The sequence below is a fragment of the Salmo trutta genome, chromosome 36 (genome assembly GCF_901001165.1).
Source record: "Salmo trutta chromosome 36, fSalTru1.1, whole genome shotgun sequence".
NCBI lineage: Eukaryota > Metazoa > Chordata > Actinopteri > Salmoniformes > Salmonidae > Salmo > Salmo trutta.
In genome coordinates, this window is record NC_042992.1 from 7,409,711 (window position 1) to 7,432,025 (window position 22,315).

The following is a 22,315-nucleotide window of genomic DNA, read 5'->3' on the forward strand; positions in this document are numbered from 1 at the left end:
GGGAAGCAGCGATGCAGTGGTTGTCAGGGCGACCGATGGAATGAGGGAGGAGAGAGAGAGAAGAGTGTGAACAAACAAAGACAAATAAAAAAACCTCAGCAAGAGGATGAGAGAAACAGAGCAGGAGAGAAAGACGGAACGAATGAGAGAGAGAAGAGAGGAAAGGAGGGCGAGACCATATGGGTGGACAGGTGTCTGTCTTTACGCTTGAAGAGAGCGAGACCGAGGCCAGCAACTGTTATGATACAAACACTGACTCCGATGTCCTCTTTCTCTGCGCCTCTGGTCTGATTTGAAGAGAGGGCGGAGGGCGTTGAAGACAGACAGAGCTGAGTCGCTGCAGAGGGCGAGTGAAAATCAAACGCTGGCTACAGACGCCAGCTGGTCAACACGTGGCGGCGGCCAATCTGGAACAAAGTCCCCGCTCTCCTTCAAAAGGATCCTATTCTGTCACGTCACACCCCGGCTATTTTTAGCCCCTTTCCCCGAGAAGATCACGGGAAACGGGACAGGTGTGATGCGGTGGCGTGAAGGGACGTCGCCGGGCTCTGGTGACCGTGACAGGAGAGGGGATAAGGACATATGGCACGATGACATGCTGTCCGTAAGATAGCAGGCCAAGGTTCCTTCCTTAAGGGGGGAATAGAAGGTCTTTTGGGACATCCAGGCGTTGTCGGATGATGATGATAGGTCTGTCTGTACAAGCAGATGGTACGACCTTATTCCCTATGGGCCCTGGTCAAAAGCAGAGCACTATATAGTGCACTACTTTAGACCAGAGACTATGCCATTTGGGACACAGCCTGAGTCTTCAACAACCCCCAGACTAGTGCATCATCCTGTGTGTGTGTGTGTGTGTGTGTGTGTGTGTGTGTGTGTTTAGTAGTGTCCTTCTGTCTCCATCCTAGAGGACTCGTTACAACAGAGCAGAGGGCAGGGCGCTAGCATGCCACCCTAATACTTGATTTATTGAAACACTGACACAATCATTAGAAGCAAATCCACATGAGAACGTGGATTTGCATTGGTCTTAGCACATGACAGGATGCTTAGTTACCATGGCGCCAGTCTGACCAGCGACACTTTAAATAACCAATTAAAAAAGGTAAACCCTAATCAAAACGATGCTGATAGGAACAAAAACCTCATTAACGTCGGTTCATTGAATGAGTCATTTGAGTATTTTTTTGTTCTTGTTCTTTGACTCAGACACTGACTCCCAATACAACACTTGTGACGCAGTCTTGGTTCAAAGGCACAAAACCACTTTTCTCAAACCATTAGGCACCGTTAGTTAAATGTGCATATTTTCAGTGTTCGCGGAGGCAGAACTGATTCTCTCTGCATCCCAAATGACACCCTAGGTAAACCCATAGTGCACAATATAGGGAATAGGGTTCTGGTTGAAAGTAGTGCACTATAAAGGGAATATGGTACCATTTGGAGGCGCATCCTCTGACACGGACGTAAACACAAAGCTAGCTGCCCGGCCATGCTGATTAGACTACAGAGCAAAGCCGCACCATCCCATTCCCCCATTCCTCAAAGTCAAGGTCATGGATTCGGCTCCAGTTAAATTGCCTCTGAGATTGCCTCCGCTTTTGTTTTGTTTTGACTGTCAAGCGGCATCTTCCATTCATTTTCTTCCTGTCATCGCTATGAACTGTTCATCATGTTTAATTAGTAAATGAAATGAAATAATATCACTCTTGTGAGATATAACATATGGTCCTATGACTGCGCCTGCTCACTTTATGCTCAGTATAAAGTACCGCTGTAACGGTTGTCCAAAGGAGTAGACCAAGGTGCATCCTGGTACGTGTTCATCTTGATATTTATTATTACTCAGAACATTTAAACAAAATAATAAACAATGGTAAACGACCGTCACGATTTGCAGGCTTCACAAAGCAGTACAAAAATAAGATCCCACAACTCAAGGAGGGAAAATGGGCTGTCTAAGTATGGTTCCCAATCAGAGACAACGATAGGCAGATGCCTCTGATTGGAAACCATACCTGGCCAAAACATAGAAATATAAAACATAGAATGCCCATCCCACACCCTGACCTAACAAAATAGAGAAATAAACCGTCTCTCTCAGGTCAGGGCGTGACAACCGCCAGTTTACATAGCAGCCCCATCAGTTTTAGTGTGCGTGTGTGTGTGTGTGTGTGTGTGTGTGTGTGTGTGTGTGTGTGTGTGTGTGTGTGTGTGTGTGTGTGTGTGTGTGTGTGTGTGTGTGAGAGAGAGAGAGAGAGAGCTATCAGACACGGTCTCAGGGAAAGTTTGCTGAAATTGGATGACGGCTGTGATGACCTTTCTCTTTCCTTAAGAAAAGGTCCTCACCTTGAGTTTTTTTTAATTAACTTGCTTAGATATGTTTTATGTTAATGTATTTTTCCTATGTTTTGTAACTATCCCAGGTCGTTGCTGTAAATGAGAATGTATTATCAGTTAACTCCCCTGGTAAATAAAGGAATACAAAAATGTATAACAATAATGAATGAATGTGTCTCACCTATCCACCTGTCATTCCCATACCACGATAGATTGCCTTTGGTACTGTCAAAGTATCCAATCTTCTTATAGCTGCCTCCTGTAGGGAGAGGGAGAGGCAGAGGCAGAGAGGGAAAGAGAGGGAGTGTGTAAAGGGGGAAGAGGGAGGGAGAGAGAGAGAGGGGGTCACCATACAATAAATTCACACACGAAATGTCCTGAAACTCTGACTGAACTCTGCAACATCAAAGACTGTCAGTCTTTCAGAAGAGTAACAATAGAAACATTGCTGTGATACCACTAGGGATGCTGGGTCTTCAGACCAGCCAACAGAACAAGGAATGAGCTTAAATGAAAAACCATTATAATTATCAGCTGATCATTAGACATAATTACTCCACATACACGCACAGACACACACACACACACACACACACACACACACACACACACACACACACACACACACACACACACTCACGTGCACACACACACACACACACACACTCACGTGCACACACACACACACACTCACGTGCACACACACACATGCACACACACACACACACACTCATGTGCACACACACACACACTCACGTGCACACACACACACACACACACACACACACACACACACTTAGAATTACTCCTGTCAATACAGCGCCCACCCCAAGGAACTGTCTTTGCCCGCTACATACAACAACATGGTGGAGCACGCTACACTATCCACATTCACTGTGGGGGGAGGCTGTGTGTGTGCTGAACTTGACCTCTGCCCGGTACCCTCCTACTGCGGGCCAAGTCAGTCAAATGACTGGATATACAGCAGATATGCAGCAGATATGCAGTAGAAATCCAGTAGGTTTACAGTAGATATGCAGTAGATGTAGAGTATATATCCAGTAGATTAGCAGTAGATATGCTGTGGATATACAGTGGATATCCAGTAGAAATCCAGTAGATATGCAGTAGATATGCAGTAGATATACAGAAGAAATCCAGTAGATATGCAGTAGATATGCAGTAGATATGCAGTAGATATACAGTAGATATGCTGTGGATATACAGTGGATATACAGTAGATATACAGTAGATATGCAGTAGATATGCAGTAGATATGCAGTAGATATACAGTAGATATAAGGTGGATATGCAGTAGATATGCAGTAGATATACAGTAGACAAACAGTAGATATGCAGTAGATATGCAGTAGATATACAGTAGATATAAGGTGGATATGCAGTAGATATGCAGTAGATATATAGTAGACAAACAGTAGATATGCAGTAGGTACGCAGTAGAAATGCACTGGATATGCAGTGAATATTTAGTGGGTATAGAGTAGATATACAGTGAATATGCAATATATGCAGTAGATATACAGTAGATATACAGTAGGTATGCAGTAGATATACAATATACAGTGAATATGCAGTATATGCAGTAGATATACAGTAGATATACAGTAGGTATGCAGTAGATATACAGTACATATACAGTAGGTATGCAGTAGATATACAGTAGGTATGCAGTAGATACAGTGAATATGCAGTAGATATACAGTGAATATGCAGTATATGCAGTAGATATACAGTAGATATGCAGTAGATATACAGTAGATATGCAGTAGATATACAGTGGCTACTGGCTGACTGAGAAGCAGCTCATGTCCACTTAGCCTGTGCTGCACTCTAATACATCCAGAACCAAGCCCCTTCCAAACTGCCCTGGGCTAAACCCACTCCAATTAGCGGTGAGTAAATTATTAATCAAAACAACACTTCCTTTTCTGGGACGGTGGGGAAGCAACAGAGAGGAGAGAGGAGATTGGGAAAACAAGCTTAATTTTTCATCAGCCGCCACAAAAAAACAAAGAGTGTTTTCCCACATGAGAGACGACATGAGTCACCGACACAGCCGCTGTCAGAACAGACACAACGCAGCAGACAGATTGAACACAGGCACAATGATCAAAACGCAGCCAGCCAAACCAACTAACACCACCTCACTGCCTGCCTCTCTCACAGGCAGCTAGCCTGACGTAGCCAGAGATCAGACAATGCTATCGACACCATTCCTGTGACAGCGGAGGCTGCCAGGGAGCCAAGTGAGCTAAGAAGAGAAAATTAAAAAAAAAAAAAAGCAAAATAAAGACCTTAAAAAAAAAATGTTCTAGTTATTTTTACCCGATGTTTCACAACTACGAGTACTCTTACCTCTCCCTCTCTTATCGCCATGGCTACAGTACTGTTCAATCCGTAGGCATGGACGTCAACGTAAACTATTTAAATGAAAGGAATAAGACAAGCACATATTAACGTAAAGAGGAGAAGGATTAAAAGGAGACAGAAAACAAATACACCTGGACACAATTTGGAGAAGGAAGGAAGGAAGGAAGGAAGGAAGGAAGGAAGGAAGGAAGTCAGTCAGTCAGTCAGTCAGTCAGTCAGTCAGTCAGTCAGTCAGTCAGTCAGTCAGTCTGTCTGTCTGTCTGTCTGTCTGTCTGTCTGTCTGTCTGTCTGTCTGTCTGTCTGTCTGTCTGTCTGTCTGTCTAACGGGCTTTATTGGCATGGGAAAAAGCAAGTGAAATAGATAATAAACAAAAGTGAAATAAATAATACAAATATTCACAGTAAACATTAAACTCACAAAAGTTCCAAAAGTGTTGTAACGATGTGCAAATAGTTAAAGTACAAAAGGGAAAATAAATAAACATAAATATGGGTTGTATTTACAATGGTGTTTGCTCTTCACTGGTTGCCCTTTTCTTGTGGCAACAGGTCACAAATCTTGCTGCTGTGATGGCACACTGTGGTATTTCACCCAGTAGATATGGGAGTATATCAAAATTGGATTTGTTTTCAAATTCTGAATGGGTCTGTGTAATCTGAGGGAAATATGTATCTCTAATATGGTCATACATTTGGCAGGAGGTTAGGAAGTGCAGCTCAGTTTCCACCTAATTTTGTGAACAGTGAGCACACAGCCTGTCTTCTCTTGAGAGCCAGGTCTGCCTACGTCAGCCTTTCTCAATAGCAAGGCTATGCTCACTGAGTCTGAACATAGTCAAAGCTTTCCTTTGTCTGTTAAAATTAAAACTTAGGGATAGCCCCCTTTTTTTCAATTTTCGCCTAAACGAGATACCTAAATCTAACTGCCTGTAGCTCAGGACCTGAAGCAAGGATATGCATATTATTGATACCATTTGAAAGGAAACACGTTGAAGTTTGTGGAAATGTGAAAGGAATGTAGGAGAATATAACACAATAAATCTTGTAAAAGATAATACAAAGAAAAAACGAACCAGTCTTTTTCTACCACCATATTTGAAATGCAAGAGAAAGGTCATAGTTCTAGCCATCACTCTGCTTGTAATTCTGATAGTGTCCACAAGAGGGCAGCAGTGTATGTGCAAAGTTTCAGATGGATAACTTGAAGAATGCCTGACATACAAGAGTTTTAGTGTGAAGTCCACAGGTACATTTGTTCAAATCGTGAAGGAAACATTCGCATTCATATTCAATTTTTCTTCAAGAATATCGTCAAATCTGTATACTTGGACTTTGATTAAGCTTTCCAAATATTAGTAGCCATATTTTAAGTTCAACATTTGCACAACAAACAGTTTCATAACTTCATAACTGTGAATATCCTTATAATTTTTGTCAAAATGAAAAGGCATGCTGTCGTACAAGGTTAGAAATGACATTTTATGACATATACATGGTTTCCGGATATTCCCGTAAAGCTCAGCTCATTGGCTATTTAGCTAGCTTTGTTTGACCCTGATTAGTTCTTATTTGACAAAGACACAGTCGTTCAAGTGATGGCCGCCGACGTCATCGGTGTGCCATGAAGGCGTTGCTCTCTGACCAAATATGGTGTCCTATAGGATATACTACACCGCTAATGATATAGTGAAGTCTTGTTACCTTGTAGGATCTCTGAGGAATAGATACGAACGTGATTTGACTCGTTCAAACAACGTTTAGGGTGAGATTTTCACTGATTCCTTTCTTGCAAATTGAAAGAATGGAAATACAAAATCGATCGTGTGTGCTATATGGACCTTTTTAGGATATGAAAAAGGATTTTATCTAACAAAACGACACTTCATGTTATCTCTGGGACCCTTTAGATGATAAATCAGAGACAGATTTCAGAATGTAAGTACACATTTCACCTTCAGAGGTGAATTTATCAAACCTATCGCTTTGAAAAAAAGTGTTTTGTTGTTAGGCGCTCTCCTCAAACAATAGCATGGCATTTTCTCGTAGTAATAGGTACTGTAAATTGGACAGTGTAGGTTCATTAACAAGAATTTAAGCTTTCAGCCAATATAAGGCACTGACAGATGAAGTCAGAAGTTTACATACACCTTAGCCAAATACAACTCAGTTTTTCACAATTCCTGACATTTAATACTAGTAAAAATGTCCTGTAATAGATCAGTTAGGATCACCACTTTCTTTCAGGAATGTGAAATGTCAGAATAATAGTAGAGAGAATGATTTATTTCAGCTTTTATTTCTTTCATCACATTCCCAGTGGGTCAGAAGTTTACATACACTCAATTAGTATTTGGCAGCATTGCCTTTAAATTGTTTAACTTGGGTCAAACGTTTCGGGTAGCCTTCCACAAGCTTCCAACAATAAGTTGGGTGAATTTTGGCCCATTCCTCCTAACAGAGCTGGTGTAACGAAGTCAGGCTTATAGGCCTCCTTGCTCGCACATGCTTTTTCAGTTCTGCCCACAAATTTTCTATGGGATTGAGGTCAGCGCTTTGTGATGGCCACTCCAATACCTTGACTTTGTTGTCCTTAAGCCATTTTGCCACAACTTTGGAAGTGTGCTTGGGGTCATTGTCGATTTGGAAGACCCATTTGCGATCAAGCTTTAACTTCCTGACCGATGTCTTGAGATGTTGCTTCAATATATCCACATCATTTTCCTCCCTCATGATGCCATCTATTTTGTGAAGTACACCAGTCCCTCCTGCAGCAAAGCACCCCCACAACATGATGCTGCCACCCCCGTGTTTCACGGTTGGGATGGTGTTCTTTGGCTTGCAAGCCTCCCCCTTTTTCCTCCAAACATAACGATGGTCATTATGGCCAAACAGTTCTATTTTTGTTTAATCAGACCAGAGGACATTTCTCCAAAAAGTACGATCTTTGTCGCCATATGCAGTTACAAACCGTAGTCTTGCTTTTTTATGGCGGTTTTGGAGCAGTGGCTTCTTCCTTGCTGAGCGGCCTGTCAGGTTATGTCGATATAGGACTCGTTTTACTTTGGATATAGGTACTTTTGTACCCGTTTCCTCCAGCATCTTCACAAGGTCCTTTGCTGTTGTTCTGGGATTGATTTGCACTTTTCGCACCAAAGTACGTTCATCTCTGGAGGACAGAATGCATCTCCTTCCTGAGCGGTATGATGGCTGCATGGTCCCATGGTGTTTATACTTGCGTACAATTGTTTGTACAGATGAACATGGTACCTTCAGCCATTTGGAAATTTCTCCCAATGTTAAATCAGACTTGTGGAGGTCTACATTTTTTTTTCTGAGATCTTGGCTGATTTCTTTTGATTTTCCCATGATGTCAAGCAAAGAGGCACTGAGTTTTTTTATTTATTTTATTTCACCTTTATTTAACCAGGTAGGCTAGTTGAGAACAAGTTCTCATTTGCAAATGCGACCTGGCCAAGATAAAGCATAGCAATTCGACACATACAACAACATAGAGTTACACATGGAATAAAAAAAACATACAGTCAATAATACAGTAGAACAAAAGAAAACAAAAAATCTATATACAGTGAGTGCAAATGTGGTAAGTTAAGGCAATAAATAGGCCATGGTGGTGAAGTAATTACAATATAGCAATTAAACACTGGAATGGTAGATGTGCAGAAGATGAATGTGCAAATAGAGATACTGGGGTGCAAAGGAGCAAGATAAATAAATAAATACAGTATGGGGATGAGGTAGGTAGATAGATGGGCTATTTACAGATGGGCTATGTACAGGTGCAGTGATCTGTGAGCTGCTCTGACAGCTGGTGCTTAAAGCTAGTGAGGGAGATATGAGTCTCCAGCTTCAGAGATTTTTGCAGTTTGTTCAAGTCATTGGCAGCAGAGAACTGGAAGGAAAGACGACCAAATGAGGAATTGGCTTTGGGGGTGACCTGTGAGATATACCTGCTGGAGCGCGTGCTATGAGTGGGTGCTGCTATGGTGACCAGTGAGCTGAGATAAGGCGGGGCTTTACCTAGCAGAGACTTATAGATAACCTGTAGCCAGTGGGTTTGGCGACGAGTATGAAGCGAGGGCCAACCAACGAGAGCATACAGGTTGCAATGGTAGTAGTGTATGGGGCTTTGGTGACAAAACGGATGGCACTGTGATAGACTGCATCCAGTTTGTTGAGTAGAGTGTTGGAGGCTATTTTATATATGACATCACCGAAGTCGAGGATCGTAGGATGGTCAGTTTTACCAGGGTATGTTTGGCAGCATGAGTGAAGGATGCTTTGTTGCGATATAGGAAGTTGATTCTACATTTAATTTTGGATTGGAGATGCTTAATGTGAGTCTGGAAGGAGAGCTTACAGTCTAACCAGACACCGAGGTATTTGTAGTTGTCCACGTATTCTAAGTCAGAGCCGTCCAGAGTAGTGATGCTGGACGGACGAGCAGGTGCGGGCAGTGATCGATTGAATAGCATGCATTTAGTTTTACTTGAGTTTAAGAGCAGTTGGAGGCCACGGAAGGAGAGTTGTATGGCATTGAAGCTCGTCTGGAGGTTAGTTAACACAGTCTCAAAAGAGGAGCCAGAAGTATACAGAATGGTGTCGTCTGTGTAGAGGTGGATCAGAGACTCACCAGCAGCAAGAGCAACATCCTTGATGTATACAGAGAAGAGAGTCTGCTCGAGAATTGAACCCTGTGGCACACCCATAGAGACTGCCAGAGGTCCGGACAACAGGCCCTCCGATTTGACAAACTGAACTCTATCAGAGAAGTAGTTGGTAAACCAGGCGAGGCAATCATTTGAGAAACCAAGGCTGTCGAGTCTGCCAATGAGAATGTGGTGATTGACAGAGTCGAAAGCCTTGGCCAGGTCGATGAATACGGCTGCACAGTAATGTCTCTTATCGATGGCTGTTATGATGTCATTTAGGACCTTGAGCGTGGCTGAGGTGCACCAATGACCAGCTCTGAAACCAGATTGCATAGCGGAGAAAGTACGGTGGGATTCGAAATGGTCGGTAATCTGTTTGTTGACTTGGCTTTCGAAGACCTTAGAAAGACTGGGTAGGATAGATATAGGTCTGTAGCAGTTTGGGTCTAGAGTGTCACCCCCTTTAAAGAGGGGGATGACCGCGGCAGCTTTCCAATCTTTGGGAATCTCAGACGATACGAAAGAGAGGTTGAACAAGCTAGTAATAGAGGTTGCAACAATTTCGGCAGATCATTTTAGAAAGAGAGGGTCCAGATTGTCTAGCCCGGCTGATTTGTATGAGTCCAGATTTTGCAGCTCTTTCAGAACATCAGCTATCTGGATTTGGGTGAAGGAGAAATGGTGGGGGCTTTGGCAGGTTGCTGTGGAGGGTGCCGGGCAGTTGACCGGGGTAGGGGTAGCCAGGTGGAAAGCATGGCCAGCCGTAGAGAAATGCTTATTGAAATTCTCAATTATAGTGATTTTATCGGTGCTAACAGTGTTTCCTAGCCTCAGAGCAGTGGGCAGCTGGGAGGAGGTTCTCCATGGACTTTACAGAGTCCCAGAACTTTTTTGAGTTAGTACTACAGGATGCAAATTTCTGTTTGAAAAAGCTAGCCTTAGCTTTTCTAACTGCCTCTGTATATTTGTTCCTAACTTCCCTGAAAAGTTTCATATCACGGGGGCTATTCGATGCTAATGCAGAATGCCACAGGATGTTTTTGTGCTGGTCAAGGGCAGACAGGTCTGGAGGTAACCAAGGACTATATCTATTCCTAGTTCTACATTTTTTGAGTGGGGCATGCTTATTTAAGATGGTGAGGAAGACACTTTTAAAAAATAGCCAGGCATCATCTACTAACGGGATGAGGTCAATGTCACTCCAGGATACCCCGGGCCAGGTCAATTAGAAAGGTTCAATTTTGGAAAAGTTTGAAGTTAGGCCTTGAAATACATCCACAGGTACACCTCCAATTGACTCAAATGCCTATCAGAAGCTTCTAAAACATGACATAATTTTCTGCAATTTTCCAAGCTGTTCAAAGGCACAGTCAACTTAGTATATGTAAACTTCTGACCCACTGGAATTGTGATACAGTGAATTATAATTGAAATAATCTGTCTGTAAACAATTGTTGGAAAAATTACTTACAAATAGATGTCCTAACCGAAAAAACTAGAGTTTGTTAACAAGAAATTTGTGGAGTGGTTGAAAAGCGAGTTTTAATGACTCCAACATAAGTGTAAGGTGTATGTAAACTTCCGACTTCAACTGTACAGTGAGGGGGAAAAAGTATTTGATCCCCTGCTGATTTTGTACATTTGCCCACTGACAAAGAAATGATCAGTCTATAATTTTAATGGTAGGTTTATTTGAACAGTGAGAGACAGAATAACAACAAAATACTTATTTCCCTCATTAAAATGCAAATCATTTTATAACATTTTTGACATGCTTTTTTCTGGATTGTTTTGTTGTTATTCTGTCTATCACTGTTCAAATAAACCTACCATTAAAATTATAGACTGATCATTTCTTTGTCAGTGGGCAAACGTACAAAATCAGCAGGGGATCAAATACTTTTTTCCCTCACTGTATATGTACCGACATTAGTTGTTTCTCTAAAATCTGCGATCGTGACACAAAACGCTGCATAATTTACAACTGTCCAGTTAACAAGATGCCTATCCCTAAGTGCCAAATAGCATTCTAGTGTGAGCTGTTTTTTAAAATTCTTTCCAATGTGTCAAGTAATTATCTTTTTGTTTTCTCATGATTTGGTTGGGACTAATTGTGTTGCTGTCCTGGGGTATGTTGAATTTCATGTTCCCTTTAATGGCGTAGAAGGCCCTTCTTTTCTTGTCTCTCAGATCGTTCACAGCTTTGTGCAAGTTACCTGTGGCGCTGATGTTTAGGCCGAGGTATGTATAGTTGTTTGTGTGCTCTAGGGCAACGGTGTCTTGATGGAATTTGTATTCGTGGTCATGGCAACTAGACCTTTTTTGGAACCATTATTTTTGTCTAACTGAGATTTACTGTCAGGGCCCAGGTCTGACAGAATCTGTTCAGAAGATCTAAGTGCTGCTGTAGGCCCTCCTTGGTTGGGGACAGAAGCACCAGATAATCAGCAAACAGTAGACCTTTGACTTCAGATTCTAGTAGGGTGAGGCCGGATGCTGCAGACTGTTCTAGTGCCCTCGCCAATTCGTTGATATATATGTTGAAGAGGGAGGGGCTTAAGCTGCATCCCTGTCTCACCCCACGGGCCTGTGGAAAGAAATGTGTGTGTTTTTTGTCAATTTTAACCCCACACTTGTTGTTTGTGAACATGGATTCTATAATGTCGTATCTTTATCCCCCAACATCGCTATCCATCAATTTGTATAGCAGACCCTTATTCCAAATTGAGTCAAAGGCTTTTTTGAAATCGACAAAACATGAAAAGACTTTACCTTTGTTTTGGTTTGTTTGTTTTGGTTTCTCTCTCTCTCTCTCTCTCTCTCTCTGTCTCTCTATCTCTCCCCCCTCTGAAGTTGTGGGAACGTTTGTTGCTATCTGGGTCTCTCTCTCATCTCTGTCTCTCTGTCTGTTTGTCTGTCATTCTCTCTCTTGATCTCTGTCTGTCTGTCTGTCTGTCTGTCTGTCTGTCTGTCTGTCTGTCTCTCTCTCTTTCTCGCTCTCTCCCTCTCGTCTCTGTCTCTCTCTCTCTTTCTCGCTCTCTCCCTCTTGTCTCTGTCTGTCTCTCTCCTCATGGAGATTTTTTAAACATGACTGTAGCAGCGTTTATGCTAAACTAAAGCACTGGGCTTTCGGGTTTATTGTAATTGCAAGAAAAACTGATACATTTCAGAGCAGCTAATTTGGGAAACCCTCCAACATTGACTGAAATATTTTACGGAGCTATTAACTTTTTATGGACAAGTTCATTTAATTTTTTCTGCTATAATTATACGTTTCATAATTATAAGTTTTATGAGTAAGTACAGCTGCGCCAGGGGACAATATTGAGACCCTTATTGTTCATGAGACTTACTGAACAGATGTGTCTGGGCATAAACCTAACCCCTAAACACACACACACACACACACACACACACACACCTAACCCCTCAACACACACACACACACACACACACACAGAAACCTAACACCTAAACACACAGACACATAAACCTAACCCCTAAACACACACACACACACACACACACATAAACCTAACCCCTCAACACACACACACACACACACACACACACACACACACACACACACACACACATAAACCTAACCCCTCAACACACACACACACACACACACACACACACACACACACACATAAACCTAACCCCTCAACACACACACACACACACACACACACACACACACACACACACACATGCGTAAACCTAACCCGTCAACACACACATAAGAAACCTCATATTGTTAGTAAATTCAGTACATGGAACATATTGTATTTTTATGCAGTGAAATACTTGTCAGCAATGTGTAAATGGATTGTGATTGGTAGAGAATAAAAAAAGAATTCGATAAATCTACACTTGTCAAATGGTTAAAGTTATAGACCAATGGCAGATCTTATTGTAAAAGGATACTCTTGATTATGATTATGATACAGTACATTGTGTAAACAGGAAGAAAATGTACTGCACAGTGCATTTGGAAAGTATTCAGACCCCTTCCCTTTTTCCAAATGTTGTTACGTTAGAACTTTTATTCCAAAATGTATTAAATACATGTTTTCCCTCACCTCTAAACACAATACACCATAATGACGAAGTGCAAACAGGTTTTTAGACATTTTTGCAAATGTATTGAAAATAAAAAACAGAAATACCTTATTTACATAAGTGTTCAGATCCTTTGCTATGAGACTCGAAAATGAGCTCAGGTTCATCCTGTTTCCATTGATCATCCTTGAGATATTTCTACAACTTGATTAGAGTCCACCTGTGGTAAATTCAATTGATTGGACATGATTTGGAAAGGCACACACCTGTCTATATAAGGTCCCACAGTTGATAGTGCATGTCAGAGCAAAAAAACAAGCCATGAGGTAGAAGGAATTATCCGTAGCGCTCCAAGAAAGGATTGTGTCGAGGCACAGATTTGGGGAAGGGTACCAAAACAATTCAGCAGCATTGAAGGTTCCCAAAAACACAGTGGCCTCCATCATTCTTAAATAGAAGAAGATTGGAACCACCAAGACTCTTTTTAGAATTGGCTGCCTGGCCAAACTGAGCAATCTGGGGAGTAGGGCCTTGGTCAGGGAGGTGATCAAGAACCTGATGGTCACTCTGACAAACCTCCAGAGTTCCTTTGTGGAGATGGGAGAACCTTCCAGAAGGTCAACCATCTCTGCAGTACTCCACAATCAGGCCTTTATGATAGAGTTTCCAGACAGAAGCCACTCTTCAGTAAAAGGCACATGACAGCCGGTTTGGAGTTGGCCAAAAGGCATCTAAAGGACTCTCAGTCCATGAGAAAGATGAGAAAGATTCTCTGGTCTGATTATCTGGTCTGATTGAACTCTTTGGCCTGAATGCCAAGCGTCACGTCTGGAGGGAACCTGGCACCATCCCTATGGTGAAGCATGGAGGAGGAGGTGTGATGGTGTGGGGGTGCTTAGCTGGTGACACTGTCTGTGATTTATTTAGAAAACCAGGCACACTTAACCAGCATGGCTACCACAGTATTCTGCAGCAATACACCACCCCATCTGGTTTGCGCTTACTGGGACTATCATTTGTTTTTCAACAGGACAATGACCCAACACACCTCTAGGCTGTGTAAGGCTATTTGACCAAGAAGGAGAGTGATGGAGTGCTGCGTCAGATGACCTGGCCTCCCCAATCACACGACCTTAACCCAATTGAGATGGTTTGGGATGAGTTGGACCGCAGAGTGAAGGAAAAGCAGCCAACAAGTGCTCAGCATATGTGGGAACTCCTTCAAGACTGTTGCAAAAGCATTCCAGGTGAAGCTGGTTGAGAGAATGCCAAGAGTGTGCAAAGCTGTCATCAAGGCAAAGGGTGGCTACTTTGAAGAGTCTCAAATATAAAATTTATTTACATTTGTTTACCACTTTTTTGGTCACTACATGATTCTATATGTGTTATTTCATAGTGTTGATGTCTTCACTATTATTCTACAATGTAGAAAATAGTCCAAAAAAAAGAAAAACCCTTGAATGAGTAGGCGTGTCCAAACTTTTGACTGATCCTGTATATAAATTATATATTTCTGTATTTCATTTTCAATAAATTTGCTGACATTTATAATAGCAAGTTTTCAATTTGTCATTACGGGGTATTGTGTGAAGAAAATAAACATTGATTTAATCCAACAACACAACAAAATGTGGAATAAGTCAAGGGGTATGAATAATTCCTAGAGCACTGTATGTGGCTGATACTCATGATTATGGAACTGAAGGATTTTGGGCACCATCCGCGCTAGTACACCACAAATGTTACTACCCGGATCCAAGATTGGTGCCATGCCGATGTTTAATGTTCAAAACTCCAAGATGTCACCAGCCGTGGGCTAGTTGGGGGACATTTTTTGTGATTTATTGTATACATGAGGAATAGAGAGAGTACTGTACCTTGCAGCTGCTCAATAAGAGTCCAGGCCATTCTAGAACCCTGGGCATCAAACACAACATGGCCCTGTAGGAAGAACAATAATGAAGATAAACTGTATACCACTTACATTTTTTAACACCTCTCTCTCTCTCTCTCTCTCTCTCTCTTTCAGTTTTCTGACGTTTAGGAGAATATTCCATCAACGTCACACCAAACATACCCAGAACGTGGTTACAATGTTCTCAGAACATAAGCTATTAATGTTCTAGACTTGTTTTTTGGGAACGTTGCAAGAACATTCATGTTTTCAGTTTTCTGAGGTTTAGGAAAATATTCTTCCCTAAAGACGTTCTGTTTACATTAAGGGGATGATCTCTTGGAAACAGTCTTTGCACGTCACTAGAACTCTCCTATGAAAACGGTAAGTAATGACTTTACGAGACACTTAAGGAAGCGTTCTCTAAAGTTGTGGCAACATTTGTTGTTATCTGGGTCTCTCTCGCATCTCTGTCTGTATCTCTCTCTCTCTCTCTGTGTCTCTCTCTCTTTCTTTCTCTCTCGCCATCGCTTTCTTTCTCGATCTCTCTCTCTGTGCCTCTATCTATCTCTCTCTCTCTTTCTGTGTGTATGTCTCTCTCTCTTGTTGGCCGTCTATCTGGCTGTCTCTCTTTCTCAATTCAAGGGGCTTTATTGGCATGGGAAACATAGGTTTACATTACCAAAGCAAGTGAAATAGATAATAAACAAAAGTGAAATAAACAATCAAAACTGAGCAGTAAGTTCACATACGTTTCAAAGGAATGGAGACATTTCAAATGTCATATTAGGGCTATGTAAAGTGTTGTAAAGATGTGCAAATAGTTAAAGTACAACATGGAAAATAAATAATCATAAATATGGGTTGTATTTACAATGGTGATTGTTCTTCACTGGTTGCCCTTTTCTTGTGACAACAGGTCACAAATAATGCTGCTGCGATTGCACACTGTGGTATTTCACCTAATAGACATGAGAGTTTATCAAAATGAGATTCATTTTCAAATTCTTTGTGGGTCTGTGTAATCTGAGTGAAATATGTGTTTCTAATATGGTCATACATTTGGCAGGAGGTTAGGAAGTGCAGCTCAGTTTCCACCTAATTGTGTGGGCTGTGTGCACATAGCCTGTCTTCTCTTGAGAGCTAGGTCTGCCTATGGCAGCCTCTCTCAATAGCAAGGCTACGCTCACTGAGTCTGTACATAGTCAAAGCTTTCCTTTATTTTGTGTCAGTCACAGTAGTCAGTTATTCTGCCACTATGTACACTCTGTTTAGGGCCAAATAACATTCTAGTTTGCTCAGTTTTTACATTTTTACACTTTCCAAGTAATTATATTTTTGTTTTCTCATGATTTTTTGGGGTCTAATTGTGTTGCTGTCCTGGGGGGCTCTGTGGGGTCTGTTTGTGTTTGTGAACAGAGCCCCAGGACCAGCTTGCTTAGGGGACTCTTCTCCAGGTTAATGTCTCTGTAGGTGATGGCTTCGTTATGGAATGTTTGGGAATCGCTTCCTTTTAGGTGGTTGTAGAATTTAACCGCTCTTTTCTGGATTTTGATCATTAGCGGATATCGGCCTAATTCTACTCTGCATGCATTATTTGGTGTTTTACATAGTACACAGCGGATGTTTTTGCAGAATTCTGTATGCAAAGACTCAATTTGGTGTTTGTCCCATTTTGTGAATTCTTGGTTTGTGAGCGGACCCCAGACCTCACAACCATAAAGGGCAATGGGTTCTATAAGTGATTCAAGTGTTCTTTGCCAGATCCCAATTGGGATGTAAAATTTTATGTTCCTTTTGATGGCGCAGAAGGCCCTTCTTGCCTTGTTTATTAGATCGTTCACAGCTTTGTGGAAGTTACCTGTGGTGCTGATGTTTAGGCCAAGGTATTTATTCTTCTTGTGTGCTCTAGGGCAACGGTGTCTAGATGGAATTTGTATTTGTGGTCCTGGCAATTGGACCTTTTCTGGAACACTGTTATTTTTGTCTCACAGAGATTTACTGTCAGGGCCCAGGTCTGACAGAATCTGTGCAGAAGATCTAGGTGCTGCTGTAGGCCCTCCTTGGTTGGGGACAGCAGCACCAGATCATCAACAAACAGTAGACATTTGACTCTAGTAAGGTGAGGCCGGGTGCTGCAGACTGTTCTAGTGACCTCGCCAATTCATTGATATACCGTACATGTTGAACATTGTGTTTATGGCTGGACAGGTTTGTCAATTTATTTCTTAGGTTTTTGCAATCTTCATCAAACCATTTGTCCTTGTTGAAAATTTTCTTAAGTTGTTTGCTTTCGTTTTTATATTTGATAGGGAAGCTGAAAGGTCAAATATACTATTTAGGCTTTTTACTGCTAAGTTTCTACTTTCACTATTATAGTGAAATGTTTTGTCCAGAATTTGTCTAAAAGGGATTGAATTTGTTGTTGCCTAATTGTTTTTTGGTAGGTTTCCACACTACTTTCCTTCCATCTGTAGCATTTCTTAATGTTATTCAGTTCCTTTGGCGTTGATGTCTCATGATTGAGTATACCTCTGTTCAAGTAGAGTGTGATTTTGCTGTGATCTGATAGGGGTGTCAGTGGACTGACTGAACGCTCGAAGAGACTCTGGTTTGAGGTCAGTGATAAAGTAGTCTACAGTACTACTGCCAAGAGATGAGGTATAGGTGTACCTACCATAGGAGTCCTCTCGTAGCCTACCATTGACTTATTACAGACCCAGTGTGCGACAGAGCTGCAGGGAGTTGTGACCTATTTTTTGGGGGTTATTTTGTCATAATTGTGTTTAGGGGGACATATTTGGGAGGGAATGATGTCACCTCCAGGTAGGTGTTCGTCCCCCTTTGTGCTGAAAGTGTCAGGTTCTTGTCCAGTTATGGCATTTAGGTCGCCACAGACTAGTACACGACCCTGGGCCTGGAAATTCTTCTCCTCCTCTAGGGTGGAGAAGCTGTCTTCATTAATGTATGGGGATTCTATTGGGGGGGGTAAATTAATAGAAAAAATGATGATATTTTTTTCTTATTCATTTCTAGACATATGTAAAATGAAGGGTCCTGATATGGTGGGGACTATATAGAGTGTGGCCAGGGTTTACTTGGGCTGGTCTTAGCTGGTTGCTATGTGGCTGGTGATGCTGTGGTCTGGGTGTAGGTTCTCTTGGCGTGGGTTCTCTCAGTGCAGGGTATTCACTTGTTTGCATGGCCTTCATACTGGCCGATGTTAGTTCACTCAGAGGCAGAGGAAAGCTGGAAGCACGTTGCCCTTTATAGGGATGTTTTTTTACTATTTCATATTCTCTAATCAGCCGGTCATATTGAGTTTAGGTGCAGCGACGGGTCAAGGGAAAGATAGTCTCTCTCTCTCTCCCTCTCTCTCTCTCTCTCTCTCTCTCTCTCTCTCTCTCTCTCTCTCTCTCTCCCAGTACAACCACAAACCTCTCCTCTTTCTCTTCAATTTTCCATCCTCTCTCTGTGGTTACATATAAGATACTCACCGACACTCCTTCGAATGAGCTGGTGTTGAGAGCACGGTAGATCTCGGCGGTGATATCTCGGTTGTTGTAGTTGAAGTCTTCCAGCCTGCGGCCCTTGGCCTTTAGAGGGCCAACGGTCTTGTTGAGGGCCAGAGCCAGGGCCCACACAGCATCGTAGGCCAGAGGGGCCTCTTGGAAACCCCCCGTCTCCTCGGGGTTCTTACCCCCCAACTTAGACATCAGCTGGTTCAGAAACTCCTGAGATGTCTGAAGAAGAGAGAGAGAGAGGAGGGCTTAGAACTGTTTTTGTTTATTTCACCTTTATTTAACCAGGTAAACTAGTTCAGAACAAGTTTTCATTTACAACTGCGACCTGGCCAAGATAAAGCAAAGCAATGCGACACAAACAACAACACAGAGTTACACCATAGGAATAAACAAGCGTACAGTCAATAACACAATAGAAAGAAAAAGAATGGGTGGGTGAGGAAGGGTTGGTGTTTCACAGCTGGGAGCACCAGGTTGACGTCCTGTCTACCAGTGGGCGGGGGGTCTATCTGGGTACAGGTCAGATGTTCCTCTCATCTCTCTAAGATGTCACCAGGGTACAAGCACGACATACTTACTGTATCAAACACTCACTCACACACACAGGTACCCAAACACACCCCAACCAATCAACCAACCAATCAACCAACCAACCAACCAACCAATCAACCAATCAACCAACCAACCAACCAATCAACCAACAAACCAACCAACCAACCAATCAACCAATCAACCAACCAACCAATCAACCAATCAACCAACCAATCAACCAACCAGCCAACCAACCAACCAACCAATCAACCAACCGCAATGCACCCCTCCTGTACCCATCCACCCCCATTCTGTTGGCCCAGGAGCCTGCTATGTCTGGACTGAGTTCCAGACATCTACCAGTTTCTACCCTTTGACAAAAAAAAAATGTCACATTGGACAGGTCCACTTTATGATAAAATCACTCCACCCTCGGAAATTAGCTCAATAACATAATAATTTTCTCTCCCATTTAGCTTGATGTGGAGGTTTTTAAAGGACTGGACAGGTTTTTGACAGAGTTGTTTATCTGCCATGCGACGAGAGACGACGCTCCAAAGGAACGTCCTCCACAGAACAGCGGCAAGGGCCAATTTGTCCCAAAATACAAATTGGCCCTTGCCGCTGTTCTGTGGATGACGTTCCTTTGGAGCGTCGTCTCTCGTCGCATGGCAGATAAACAACTCTGTCATAAACCTGTCCAATCCTCGAGCCAAAAACATTAGGTTTTGAGACACAGTCCCGGGAAATGCATGCATTCACCCGCTCTACGGTGGCAAGGTGAAAGTATTTTGGTGGTAGCAGGGTGGAGATCACCACTTGTGTGTTAGGGAATGTGGAAGAAGCTTTTTCAATCACAAAGGTGGTGGAGCGCCGTATTATTAGCAGACGCAGACACAAACACACACACCTGAGTGCCTGCTGAAATGGAGGAAATCAGTTTCCATTGTAATAAAATAAGAGAGATGGGGTCTGTGTGTTGTTTTTCTAGCTCATCCTGAATGGAGAGAGAGAGAGAGAGGATGTTTCATGCTGTCTGAGTCTAGAAAGAGAATTGTTAATTGGCATCACTTTAGATGGGGGTGCCTGAAGAGAGCTTGACAGGAAGGGTGCTGAACAGAGCTTGACAGGAAGGGTGCTGAACAGGGCTTGACAGGAAGGGTGCTGAACAGGGCTTGACAGGAAGGGTGCTGAACAGGGCTTGACAGGAAGGGTGCTGAACAGGGCTTGACAGGAAGGGTGCTGAACAGAGCTTGACAGGAAGGGTGCTGAACAGGGCTTGACAGGAAGGGTGCTGAACAGGGCTTGACAGGAAGGGTGCTTGCAGAAAGATTGACAGGAATGGTTCTGGCAGAAGGCTTGACAGCGAGGGAATATGGAGGAAGGAAGAAGAGGAGGCTCTCTCTCTCTCTACCTGATCTCGGTGACGAGCTAAGGAGAGACATAACAGATCTGTAATAGTTAGCGTTCCAAATGGCCCTATATAAGAGCGTCTGCTAAATGACTAAAATGTATATTCCCCTATATCGTGCACTACTATCAAGCAGGGCCCATAATAGGGAATATAATAGGTTGCCATTTGGGACGTAGCCCTAGAAGCATGGTAAATTGTCAAGCAAATGTCCACGGTCACCGTTTTAGAACTATTCAAATAGCCAAAAGGTACCCTATTTTCTCCTCTCTGTCTGCAGCGCTGCTTCCAGCAGCAGCAGTAGCATGTTGTTTTCCGTTACTTAGCAACCGCGGTAAACAGTCTATCACCCAGAGGTCATGCAGCTGCAGCTGTTGCGCACATACAGTTTATTAGGTGGCCTTGGCTTGCTATATAAAGCAGCCAGACTGGCATCGAGGCATTCAGTTACTGTTCAATTGAACGTGATTGACCTAACCGACGTTGAGGGTGGTATGATCGTCGGTGCCAGGCGTGCCGGTTCCAGTAATTCTAAAATGTCTGCCCTCCTGAGCTGCTTTTCACACACAGACATTGTCTTGGGTTTACCAGGCACCGGCAGTCCTGTGGTGGGAAACAGCTCACGGATGAGAGAGGTCGAAGGAGAATGGCAAGAATCGCGCAAGCTAACAGGCGGGCCACAACCAGACAAAATAACTGCACAGTACAACAGTGGTGTGTAGAGCGGCATCTTGGAAACGCACAACTCGTTGATCTTTGTCACGGATGGGCTATTTGCAGCAGACGACCACACCGGGTTCCACTCCCATCAGATAAAAACAAGAAGAAGAGGCTCCAGTGGGCAAGCGATCACCAACACTGGACAATTTGAGGAGTGGAAAAACATTGCCTGCTTCGCCGAATCCCGGTTCTTTTTGCGTCATGCTGATAGCAGGATTTGGCGTAAGCAGCATCAATCCATGGACCCATCCTGCCTGGTACAGACTGGTGGAGGTGGAGTACTGGTGTGGGGAATGTTTTCCTGGCACACATTAGGTCCTTTGATACCAATTGAGCAATGAATGTTTCCGACACCTTGTAGAATCCATGTCCTGAAGAATTTAGTTTGTTCTGAATGCAAAGGGGGGGGGGGGGGGGTCTGACCTGGTACTAGATGGGTGTACCTAATAACCTGGCCGGTGAATGTATATTACAACATTTGCTAGCCTAGCATGGATTTCAACTTCTCTCAGATTCACATTCACTTAGAAATGTCCACACTTACCAAGAATGGCATTTGGTAGTTAATTTCAGCCAGAGATGGTGGCTTTTAGCATAGCAGGATAAAACATACAGTGCCTTGCAAAAGTATTCATCCCTCTTGGCATTTTTCCTGTTTTGTTGCATTACAACCTGTAATTGAAATTGATTTTAATTTGGATTTCATGTAATGGACATACACAAAATAGTCCAAATTGGTGAAGCGAAATGAAAAATAATTTATTTTATT

The 22,315-nt window shown here is 42.7% G+C and overlaps 1 protein-coding gene across 1 annotated transcript in view; it reads right to left on the minus strand.

The window, feature by feature from the left end:
• LOC115175312 (gamma-aminobutyric acid type B receptor subunit 1) overlaps window positions 1-22,315 on the minus strand; it is a gene marked incomplete in the record, with an annotated part of 211,185 nt that overhangs the window by 35,287 nt on the left and 153,583 nt on the right. The window contains 3 exon segments of the mRNA XM_029734486.1: window positions 2,522-2,599; window positions 15,344-15,407; window positions 18,858-19,103. Of these exon segments, the coding sequence (XP_029590346.1) occupies window positions 2,522-2,599; window positions 15,344-15,407; window positions 18,858-19,103 (388 nt within the window).